The following is a 12,544-nucleotide window of genomic DNA, read 5'->3' as shown; positions in this document are numbered from 1 at the left end:
AGGATTATATAATAGGGAATGTTAAAGTAATAACTGGTATGAGCTGCACTTGACTAAAAAGAAACCCAACCAAATGCTGTCTATTCCACAGCATCACGAAAGAGAGGACTGAGGTCATTCTTCAGGGGACTCACAGCGAGGACCCGAATGATGCCAACACTGTCTGGAAAGAGTATGAATTCAACTGTAAACCTGGGGACTTGACGTGGAGGCCGTGCCTTATAACGCCATATCATTATCGGCTGGACTGGCTTATGTGGTTCGCTGCTTTCCAGGCGAGTGTCTGTAGAAGCAGTAGGTACATGGGAGAAAGTGTTTTTATGACATTCTGAACACAATGCACCAAGGCACACAAGATCGTCTAAGGGTTATTGCTTTGATAAATGTAGATAGAGGCCAACCGAAACTGCAGGGGGGGAGAGGCAACTCCTGTTCGGAAGGGACAGAGGGAGACAAATAGGACAAAGCATAAATGTTCGACTTCTACCAAAAACACATCCTCCGTTTCAACCAAAACCCTGCAGAAAAGGATTTGGGGCCAGTTTTGGTACCGAAACCGAAACTTGGTTGGCCTCTAAATGTAGATTTATTTTCATGTTTGAATAGTGCCTTTGGTGGGTTGTTAATGGGGGTACAGATGACCATTTCCTGCACAGGGTTGTTAATTTGATGTCATATTGTGATGCATTTTGGTTCTTATTCTCTCCAAACTAGGGCTTCCAAAACCTGCAGCCCCTTGGGTTTTCAGGATATTCACAGTGAATATACAAGAGGTAAATCTGCATGTGGCAGGTCTCCAGTATATGCAGATTTATCTCATACATATTCATTGTGGATATCCTGAAAATCCATCTGGCTCTGGGGTACCCCAGAACAGGTTTGGGGAAACCCTGCTGTGAAGTAATGGATGAGAAGTTTCTTAAATATATATCATTTCTTTTTTAACAGAACTGTACCAGTATCGTGTTTATTTATTTAAAGTATTTATTTAATGAAATCCACAGTTCTAGGTAAAGGAATAATCCAAAAATTAGCCACTGACTCACTTTAATGTCTTCCAGCCCACTGTGTTAATCTGGGTGACTGGACACAATAGTTTATCTTTCTGAGCCTCAGTTTATCCAAATATATAATGTGACTAATTTTATAAGGCTTTTTTTTTTAAATATGTAAAGCTTGTTTAACACATAGAAAGAGGCATGTGCCACCACATGCACATGGGAAAAGTGCACACACAAAAGGCATGTGCCTGCTTCCCTTCCGTCTGCCTGCAGGTGTTCTCAGGGGGCGAAGATGGACTAGGGATGTTCACCTACATGAAGTGAAATACATAGGGCTGGGACCCTATTTTATAAACCAGATGCATTGTTTGGACTTCTCACATACACAGTCATCCACTTATGAAATCAAGCCCAATAATAATGTGTTCCTCCTCCTTCCTTCCCCTATTCAGAAGTTGTTTGAATCAGACACCAAAATTGACAAGGGAAGTTGAATGTCAGAGACAGCTTCCGATCAGGGTGTGCACAGGCTTCCTTTTACATTGTGTTTTTTTCTTTTCTGTTTTCTAATTACTTGTTTTTTTTATCTGAATGTAAGTCACCTTGAGCTACTACTGAAAAGGTGTGAGCAAAATCCAAATAAATTTATTTTTTATTTATTTAAAACAAAAGAACCAAACAGTAAACATAAGGCTCCTTTTACAAAGCATCGCTACCAATTTAGTGGTGAGCTGAATGCGAAGAACCTCGTTCAATTCCCATGTGCTTCTTCGCATTCAGCACACGCTAATCGGTTGCGCCGCTTTGTAAAAGGGGCCCATAATTAAGAAAATCAAAACCAAAATCTAAAAAGTAAGGCCTCTGCTACCAGCTGCTGCAAAGAAAAGAAAAAACACTCCTGGACCCACCTCACCCCCCACCCCAACCCTCTTACACTATTCATATCTATTCACGGGTAGAAGTGATCTAGGTTATTACAACCTCACTGGTGCCAGGAGGCCCAGGTCAGTGCCATTTTAAATTTTTGACCTAAGATATGGTTGCCAACCTGTGACGTTTTCCTGTACCAAAATCAGGATTGCTCCTGCCCCAGAAGGAGACCTTAAAAGATTAATACGGTCCGGGGGGGGGGGGGGGGATGGTAAGGGCCCAGATACTGGGGGATATTTACAGCAGCGGTGCCTTTTTTTTTTAATAAAGAAATAAAAATGAATGAAATCGCATTCTTTTATTTTTTTCTAAAATGAATTGAAACAAAATGAAACATTTCATTGCAATGCCCTATTTGGCTTCAAATAAATATGCACATTCCTAGGGTCCTGTTTACTAAGCCGTGCTATAGGCACGATAGCATTTTTAGTGCATGCTAAAAATTATTAGAGATACCCATCTAATATAATAATTCACACCCCCAACGTTCTGAGCTGACTCCGTGGCAGGGTGGCAGTGAAGCCGTGTAGTGTTGGTAGAGTTCGTAATCACACTCACGATCACTGCCCCGCCCACCGGAAGTTCGTTCCCTCCCTCCGAGTTCCAGGGTCATTGTCCATCCCCCCTTCCTCCCTCCCAATTCCAGGGTCCCCCCTCCCTCCCTCCCAGTTCCAGGGTCGTCGTCCCTCCCTCCCTTCCAGTTCCAGGCCCCCTCCCTCCGAATTTTAAAAGTCATCCTGACTTACCTCGTGCGGTAAAAAGCATGCAGGCTTGGCACTTACTTCAGTTTTCCCTTCTCTGTCTCTCAGCTCTGGTCCCGCCCTTGCGGAAACAGGAAATGAGGGCGGGATCAGAGCTGAGAGACAGAAAAGGGAAAACTGAAGTAAGTGCCGAGCCTGCACGCTTTTTACCGCCGCTGCCGGCCGCTGTAACCCCGACGAGGTAAGTCAGGATGACTTTTAAAATTCGGAGGGAGGGGGCCTGGAACTGGAAGGGAGGGACGACGACCCTGGAACTGGGAAGAAGGGAGGGGGGACTCTGGAATTGGGAGGGAGGGAGGGAGGGGGGACACTGGAACTTCCCTTAAAAACATTAATGGCAAAAGGTGATTACCTTGCTAGCGCCCGTTTCATTTCAATGAGAAACGGGCTTTTTTCACTAGTAGGAATATAATCTCTAGCGTTAGTGCGCACTAAAAACGCTAACTCGCCTTAGTAAACAGGGCCCTTTTAATAAACCGCATAGGTATGTACGCGTGTCCTACGTGCGTCAATTTTTGAACTACCGCCCAGCCTGGGTGGTAATTTCATTTTTTTACACGTATCCACTAAGCGCGCCGGAAAATTTCCGGTGTGCGGTGTTAATCAGCCGATAATCGGCATTGTATGCATGTAGACCACTACCGCCTGCTTAATGCGTGAGACCTTACCACTAGGTCAATGGGTGGCGGTAAGGTCTCAGGCCCAAAATGGACGTGCAACAAGTTTTATTTTGCTGTACGTCCATTTTCAGCCAAAAAAAGGCCTTTTTTGCTGGCGCGCTGAAAAATGGACCTGCGCGCGTCCAGTACACACATCTACACCAGCACAGGTCACTTTTCGGCACCTTAGAAAAAGGGCCCCTTAGTTTTTGAAGCGTTTGATATATGAAGCATGTTTTGATCCTGTTTGTATAAAGTTACTGTATAAGTGCTGACTATTACTTATTAATTAAAATCTCTATCTGTGAACTCGATGTTCTGTACATGTAATGAAATGTAACAAATCTTCCCATGTACTAGCAAGAAAACAATAGTTAACAAACAGAATTGATAGCTGCATAACTCATGATATTTTGGAGTTTTTGGTTTGCAAATTGCAAGGATCAGTGCTTCCTAATCTCCGCCAGTAGTGCATGGTGGCTATATTTCAAAAGCCAGGAGCCTGGCAGACTCGAGTTCTACCCCTGCTGATCTCAAGGGACACATGGGAACAGAAGGTACCAGCAGCTCTGAGCAGTACGCGTGAGCCAACACATGAAGCAACTGCTGAGCCCATAACAAGATTTTGAAGACTAAAAAAGAAAACGACCCAGCTACTGCTTAAAAGTTCCAGGCCCCCTTATGAGTTTGTTTTGAAGGGAGGGAGGGGGTTAATGGATTTGATATACCACCTTTTTGTGGGTACAACCAAAGCGGTTTACATATACTACATGCAGGTACTTTTTCTGTCCCTAGTGGACTCACAATCAATTTTGTACCTGGGGCAATGGAGGGTTAAGCGACACCCAGGGTCCCAAGGAGCTGCAGCGGGAATTGAACCCAGTTCCCCCAGGTTCTCATCCCACTGTTCTAACCATTAGGCTACTCCTCCACTCCACCTAAGAACTACACGAGTGAATCCTGTCATAGCTTGACAGTTATTTGTCTTCTGTCCAGGGCCGCCGAGGGAGGGGGGGGGGGGTGGCAAAATTCCCCAGGCCCAGGCCTTCAAGGGGAGCCCGGCACCGGGGTCAGGCCACTGGCGCTGCAGTTCCCGGTCTCACCTGCCTGCCTCCACGGCTCCAGGCCCCCTTCATTCAAAGCGGCAGTCGCAGATCGCCTCTCTTCTGGCCTTCCTTCCCTGTGACTCACCCTCACAGAAACCGGAAGTTTCTTCAGACGAGGGCGGGACACAGGGAGGGAAGACCAGAAGCACCGGGCTCACGCCTGAAGTCTGAAGCATCGGGCTGGCTGGGTGGTGTTACTGAGGCTTTCTTTCTCCACCATTTAATGCATAGTGTGAGGCTTGGGAGTGACAGCGGTAATAAGCAGTTTTCAAGTTACACAGTGGGTGTGAAGCTGTGGTTGGAGTTTCATTTATTTCTTTAAGCTTGAGTGGATTATAGATTAAATTTTAACTGCCAGACCCTCGACCACCAGGTGACTCACAGCTATGCTCCTTGAGGCAGTCAGAAAAGAAGGGAATAAACTTTTCCTTGCAAAAAAGTATCGTCCCCATCTTTATTGCTTGTAGCATAACATAACATAGCATAGCATGAACTTCAGATCTATATTTAATTATTTATTTACTGCCTTTTTTTAAGGAATTCACTCAAGGCGGTGTACAGTAAGAATAGATATGAGTAGGAGGCAATTACATCAGTAAAAATATTCAAATGACAATACAAAGTATGGCATAGTGTGCTACTTGCAATGACAACACAATACGTAATAGAACATTATAATTGGTAGTGAAGGGTAAGGCAAAGTTGTAACATATAGATGAGTAAGAAAGTAGGAAGAATTAGAAAGTAAGGTCATTGATTTGAAGAAAGTTGCACGTGAGGTCAGAGAGATGGTTAAATATTATCTCAGCTAGGGTTGGAGTGGATAAACATGTCCCGCTGCAGTATGTGCAGCCCGAGTCAATCCTTGTGTGTGTGAGTGAGACTAACAAGTTAGTTACTTCTTCCATTAAAGTCCTGGTTGAAGAGCCAAGCTTTCACCTGCTTCCTAAAGTAGAGATAGTCTTGTGTTAAGTGGAGCCTTTCAGGCAATGCATTCCATAGTGTGGGGGCTACTCTGGAGAAGGCTCGCTTGCGGGTATTACATTGTGTAAGGTCTTTTGGAGAGGGTGTGGTTAGTGAAAGTGTTTGGGAGGACCTTAGTGTCATTGGCGGTGTTTGGAGGATCATCCTATTCTTATTTGATATCTATATCCTATCCTGTATGATAAATAGCCTTGATAGACAAATATATTTTAATAATAAATATTGTTCCTTTTTTAATAACATTTTATTTTATTATATTGATAACTGGAAGGGACAGTAAATAACTTAAATGAGCAAATGGATGCCAGTTTGTAAGATAGATGTTTCATATCTCAACTAGAAGTGTAACCGCTATGAGGCTGCAGGCCCAATTCGCATAGGTACCATTGCATTCAAAATCCATTTTGGGGAGTGGCAGCTCCCTTGACCCCACCCCCACCCACCCAGCTTACACCTCTGATCTGAACCCTGCAGTTAACCACGTTTAAGTTGTTCTCTTTCCCGCCAACCTCTCCAGAACAGCTGTTCAAAGAAGAATTGTCAATATGCCCAAGTACCCAACACAAGGTGGGTATATCAGAGCTGCCACATGTAGTCATAGGGAACAGGTTTCAAATGCCCATAAATACTTTTATTTCCTCAGGTTGCTCTAACGAAACCTTTCATGGTGGTAATGTCCTTGCCTAAATTTTGAACCAAAGTAGAGCAGGGTGACTTGCTGAAAATGAAACAGGGACTTCAGGCACTTATATAAGGATTCACTTTCTTCTTCTGCAATTTTCTCCCCAGACTTATGAACAGAACGAATGGATTATCCATTTGGCTGGGAAATTGTTGGCCAATGACAGTGGAGCTCTATCACTCCTTCAACACAATCCGTTCGAGGGCAGAAACCCACCCAGGTAAGAAAAGATCATGTCCAGATACACAGTATCAGGTAAAAAATGTGCTTCTTGGCTTGTGCATACGATATCTTTGTGTTTAATGTCACTTACCAGCTTATAATTGAAAAAGAAAAACGCCTATATTGCGACCCAAATCGGGAGATAGACGTTTATCTCACAAAAACGAATAAAGCGGTATAATCGAAAGCCGAATTTGGACGTTTTCAACTGCACTCCGTCGCGGATGCGGACAAAGTTGATGGGGGCGTGTCAAAGGCGTGGTGAAGGCGGAACTGGGGCGTGGTTATCGGCCGATCAGAGATAGGCGCCTTTCGCCGATAATGGAAAAAAAATATGCGTTTTTAGCGAGAATTTAGGGCACTTTTCCTGGACCCTGTTTTTCCACGAATAGGGCCCCAAAAAGTGCCCTAAATGACCAGATGACCACTGGAGGGAGTCGGGGATGACCTCCCCTGACTCCCCCAGTGGTCACTAACCCCCTCCCACCACATAAAATGATGTTTCACAACTTTTTATTTTCACCCTCAAATGTCATACCCACCTCCCTGGCAGCAGTATGCAGGTCACTGGAGCAGTTATTAGGGGGTGCAGTGGACTTCAGGCAGGTGGACCCAGGCCCATCCCCCCCACCTGTTACACTTGTGCTGGTAAATGGGAGCCCTCCAAACCGCCCCCCAAACCCACTGTACCCACATGTAGGTGCCCCCCTTCACCCCTTAGGGCTATAGTAATGGTGTAGACTTGTGGGCAGTGGGTTTTGAGGGGGATTTGGGGGGCTCAACACACAAGGGAAGGGTGCTATGCACCTGGGAGCTCTTTTACCTTTTTTTTTGTTTTTGTAAAAGTGCCCCCTAGGGTGCCCGGTTGGTGTCCTGGCATGTGAGGGGGACCAGTGCACTACGACTCCTGGCCCCTCCCACGAACAAATGCCTTGGATTTATTCGTTTTTGAGCTGGGCGCTTTCATTTTCCATTATCACTGAAAAACAAAAACGCCCAGCTCACAAATTGTCGAATAAAACATGGACGTCTATTTTTTTCGAAAATACGGTTCGGTCCGCCCCTTCACGGACCCGTTCTCGGAGATAAACGCCCATGGAGATAGACGTTTGCGTTCAATTATGCCCCTCTTAGTATCAAAGCAGTTTTTCAATCACTTATAATACCAAAATGTAAGGTATAGGGAAAGAACCCACTATACAACAACACAGGTGGATGTGGAGTCAATCAAATCAAAAAATCTTAAGTACAAATGCCAAAACTGACCCACTATACAGGCAAACAAATATATGCGAGATATAGAGAAAGAACTCCGTCAAACATACGCCAGAAAAAGAACAGAAGCAGTCAAAAGCATAAGGGGAAAGGGAATGGGGCTTGATATATCGCCTTTCTGTGGTTTTTGTAACTCCATTCAAAGGGGTTTACATTGTATATGCAGGTACTTATTTGTACCTGGGCAACGGAGGGTTAAGTGACTTGCCCAGAGTCACAAGGAGCTGCAGTTGGACTTGAACGGGTTCTCTTGGATCATGGGTCACTGCACTAACCACTAGGCTACTCCTCCACTCATTCCACCAATAAGAGCCAACCTCATCAGTGATGTCACAATGGCTTGATTGCCTGATACTTGGCTCACTTCTGATATTGTGATGTCATAAGGGAAAGGGAAATGGGACTTGATATACAGCCTTTCTGAGGTTTTTGCAACTACATTCAAAGCGGTTTACATAGGTACTTATTTTGTACCAGGGGCAATGGAGGGTTAAGTGACTTGCCCAGAGTCACAAGGAGCTGCAGTGGGAATCGAACTCAGTTCCCCAGGATCAAAGTCCACTGCACTAACCACTAGGCTACTCCTCCACTCATTCCACCAATAAGAGCCAACCTCATCAGTGATGTCACAATGGCTTGATTGCCCGATACTTGGCTCACTTCTGATATTGTGATGTCATAAGGGAAAGGGAAATGGGACTTGATATATCGCCTTTCTGTGGTTTTTGTAACTACATTCAAAGGGGTTTACATTGTATATACAGGTACTTTATTTGCATCTGGGGCAATGGAGGGTTAAGTGACTTGCTCAGTCACAAGGAGCTGCAGTGGGAATTGAACCCAGTTCCCCAGGATCAGAGACTGCTGCACTAACCACTAGGCTACTCCTCCACTTAGAAAGAGGAATAAATAGTCATGGGGCACACTGCCCAGTTTGCCATCTCAGGACCTGAACTTCCGTCCTTTAATAGAAGTCAGATGAGGCCAAGTTCCAGATGTAGAAAAGGCAGTAGAAGAAAGGTGAGTTTTTAAGGCTGCACAGAATCTCAGATAAGAAGGTTCTGATCGTTGGTTGAGAGGAAGGAGCCTCCAAAGGTTATGGCCAAACGGGAATCATGTAGTGAACGAAGCAGCCAAGCTGCGGCATAGAAGATAACAGCTGGAACTAAATAAGGTGATATTCCAGAATGGAGGACTTTGTGAGCTAATTTTGAATTGGATGCAAGACTTGACTGGCAACCAATGATACTGAAAAAGTAGAGGAATGACACAGTCAAACCTGCTAGCACAACAGAGATGCCTGATAGCCGTATTTTGCACCAGCTGTAAGCGCCTGATTTGTGATAAACAAATGCCAGCATAAACAACATTACAATAATCCAAATGTGAGATTATTAATGCATGTATCAGAGTGTGGAGAGATTTATCATAAAAAAAACTGCGCAATGTCCGAATTTTGCGCATGCTAAAAAAGCAAGCCTAGACAACTGAGGAAACCTGAACAGAAAAGGAAAGGAAAGTGAGTGAAAGTATCGACCAAGGTAATATGAGTGCCTCGTAAACAAGGAGTGAGGGAATGTTGAGAACAGTGACCCTTGATCCATGTACAATGATGTAAAAGATTTCTCCTATTATTGCATATACATCACACTGAATGGTTTCTGATCTTTAACAAAATGTAGTATTAGATAACGGGAACCTGAGTAAACACATAACGTAGTTTTTAAATTATTACTTTGTTTATTTAAGGATCAAAGTTATCCAACACCCATATGATAAAGTAACTGCCTCCAATATTCCATGGTAGGAAGACTCTCTCATAATGTTCCATGGCGGAAAACCTCTCTTACATTCTCCCATGGTGGGACGACTCTCTTATAATATTCCATGGTTGGAAGCCTCTCTTATAGTCTCTTCTAGGATAAGCAGCATAAAATGTTTTGTACTTTTTTGGGATCTTGCCAGGTATTAGTGACCTGGATTGGCCACTGTTGGAAACAGGATGTTGGGCTTGATGGACCTTTGGTTTCTCCCAGTATGGCAACACTTATGTACTTATGTACTTGGGATTCTGAATGGAATCTTGCTACTCTTTGGGGTTCTAAATGGAATGTTGCTACACTTTGAAATTCTGCATGGAATCTTGTTATCTTTAGAATTCTAGATTCTTGCTACTCTTTGGGGTTCTACATGGAATGTTTCTACTATTTGGGTTTCTGCCAGGTACTTGTGACCTGGATTGGCCACTGTTGGAAACAGGATGCTGGGTTTGATGGACCTTTGGTCTGTCCCAGTATGGCAACACTTATGTACTTATGACTCCGTTAGCAGAATTGCACTCACTATATGGTATACCTCTTCACTTGCATGAGTCATGGGCTTTCAATTAAATCTTTGCTTACGCTCCTTTCAAAATTCACTAACCAATCCCTCACCTTCCTTAGATTTATCATCTTTTTATCAAATAATGTGTAATAGCAACACATTATTTCGGGCTGCACATACTGTAGGGGGACATGTTTATCCACTCCTCTCAACCCTCATCTCCCCTTACGTTCCTACCCATAACCTCCACTCTCAAGACAAATCCCTCCTTTCAGTACCCTTCTCCACCACCACCAACTCCAGGCTCCGCCCTTTCTGCCTCGCCTCACCCCACGCGTGGAACAAACTCCCCGAGCCCATAAGCCAGGCCCCCTCCCTGCCCATCTTCAAATCTCTGCTCAAAGCCCACCTCTTCAATGTCGCCTTCGGCACCTAACCTCTACACCTCTACCCAGGAAATCTAGACTGCCCCAACTTGACATTTCGTTCTTTAGATTGTAAGCTCATTTGAGCAGGGACCGTCCTTCTTTGTTTTATTTTGTACAGCGCTGCGTAACCCTAGTAGCGCTCTAGAAATGTTAAGTAGTAGTAGTAGTATATTTAACCATCTCTCTGACCTCATGTGCAACTTTCTTCAAATCAATCACCTTACTTTCTAATTCTTCCTACTTTCTTACTCATCTATATGTTACAACTTTACCTTACCCTTCACTACCAGTTATAATGTTCTGTTACGTATTGTGTAGTCATTGCAAGTAGTATACCATGCCATATTTTGTATTGTTACTTGAATATTTTTACTGCTGTAATTGACTATTGCTCATGTTTGATCTATTCTTATTGTATACCGCCTTCAGTGAATTTCTTAAAAAATGCGGTAAATAAATCCTAATAAATAAATAAATAAAAGGGCTTTTTAAATGTATAACAAATTACACATTCAACTTTCAAACCCCTGCTCACTTGTGAATCAAACCCGGGAACAGGAATTTGATTTGACTCCAGGTTCGATTAATTGGAAGCTTCTTTGGTCTAAAACTAACAGACCCTCTCTATCTGCTGAAATTACACAATCTTCTTATTTTATATTACACAAAGCATATCGGACTCTGAACAAATGAATGAAACACACGTAGCAACCTCCCTCTGAAATGTTGGTCCTCTTCAGCTCCCAATGGTTCTTTATCAAATATGTTATTTTCCTGTCCATATGTTGAAACCTTCTGGACGGATGTATGGAACAGAGTTTCCAAGGTACTAACTCTGGATACCAATACTAAAATCTCCTATAAGACTGTTATACTAAGATCCTCCAATCCAGACATAACTCTCCCAGAATGCAGCAAAAAACTTCTAGACCTTATGCTAGCTCTGGCTTCTCATACCGTTCAACATTGAGAAAGCAGTACTAATCTAAACGCGTACATAAGTAATGCCACACTGGAAAAAGGCCAAGGGTCCATCGAGCCCAGCATCCTGTCCACAACAGCGGCTAATCCAGGCCAAGGGCACCTGGCAAGCTTCCCAAACGTACAAACATTCTATACATGTTATTCCTGGCATTGTGGATTTTTCCAAGTCCGTTTAGTAGTGGTTTATGGACTTGTCCTTTAGGAAACCGTCCAACCCCTTTTTAAACTCTGCTAAGCTAACCGCCTTCACCACATTTTCCGGCAATGAATTCCAGAGTTTAATTAAACGTTGGGTGAAGAAAACTTTTCTCCGATTTGTTTTAAATTTACTGCACTGTAGTTTAATCACATGCCCCCTAGTCCTAGTATTTTTGGAAAGCGTGAACAGACGCTTCACATCCACCTGTTCCACTCCACTCATTTTATATACCTCTATCATATCTCCCCTCAGCTGTCTCTTCTCCAGGCTGAAAAGCCCTAGCCTCCTTAGTCTTTCTTCATAGGGAAGTCGTCCCATCCCCGCTATCATTTTAGTCGCCCTTCGCTGCACCTTTTCCAATTCTACTATATCTTTCTTGAGATGCGGCGACCAAAATTGAACACAATACTCAAGGTGCGGTCGCACCATGGAGCGATATAACGGCATTATATGGCAGAGTCATCTATGTGCTATATAAGAAAATATGAAGAAGCAGCAACTGTCATGAATCGTCAGATTTCTAACTTCAAAAAGATATGGACACCATTTGACTTATTCTCCCGACCTAATTGAATCTCTACCTTATCTGCCTAAATTACTACTACTGCTATTGCAATAATCGATATGTATTTCCTTCCAGTAATGTCAGCCAATAACTTTTCTTCCTTTCTTAAGCAGCATATGTAGTAATTTACCAGCATTTTATATGTTATAACTGTTGTTTGCTTGTTTGTTTGTTTGTTTATTTATGACACTTCTTTTTTCTGTCATGATTCTATAAAAACTTAGGGGTACGTTTACTAAGGCACGTTAGCATTTTTAACTCACCTTTAAAGTTAAGGCGCATTAAACACTAACGTGCCTATACATTCCTATGGGCTCATTAGTGTTTAACGCACGTCCACCATTTACATGCGCCTATAGCGCACCTTAGTAAACATAGGCGTTAATGAACAATATATGGGAAAAAAGGTGTAGAGTGTTTATT

General features: G+C 43.3%; 1 protein-coding gene across 1 annotated transcript in view; it reads left to right on the top strand.

Annotated features, from left to right (window-relative positions):
* The window catches only part of LMF1 (lipase maturation factor 1), a 403,232-nt gene that overhangs the window by 383,943 nt on the left and 6,745 nt on the right, over positions 1-12,544 (top strand). Inside the window, exons 9-10 of the mRNA XM_030211700.1 lie at positions 92-275; positions 6,231-6,343. Coding sequence (XP_030067560.1) covers positions 92-275; positions 6,231-6,343 — 297 coding nt within the window. The remainder of the gene's footprint in view (positions 1-91; positions 276-6,230; positions 6,344-12,544) is intronic.

This window comes from Microcaecilia unicolor, chromosome 8 (assembly GCF_901765095.1).
Source record: "Microcaecilia unicolor chromosome 8, aMicUni1.1, whole genome shotgun sequence".
NCBI classification, from domain to species: Eukaryota; Metazoa; Chordata; class Amphibia; order Gymnophiona; family Siphonopidae; genus Microcaecilia; species Microcaecilia unicolor.
Note: the sequence above shows the minus strand (reverse complement) of the source record. Positions and strands in the feature narration are given on the sequence as shown.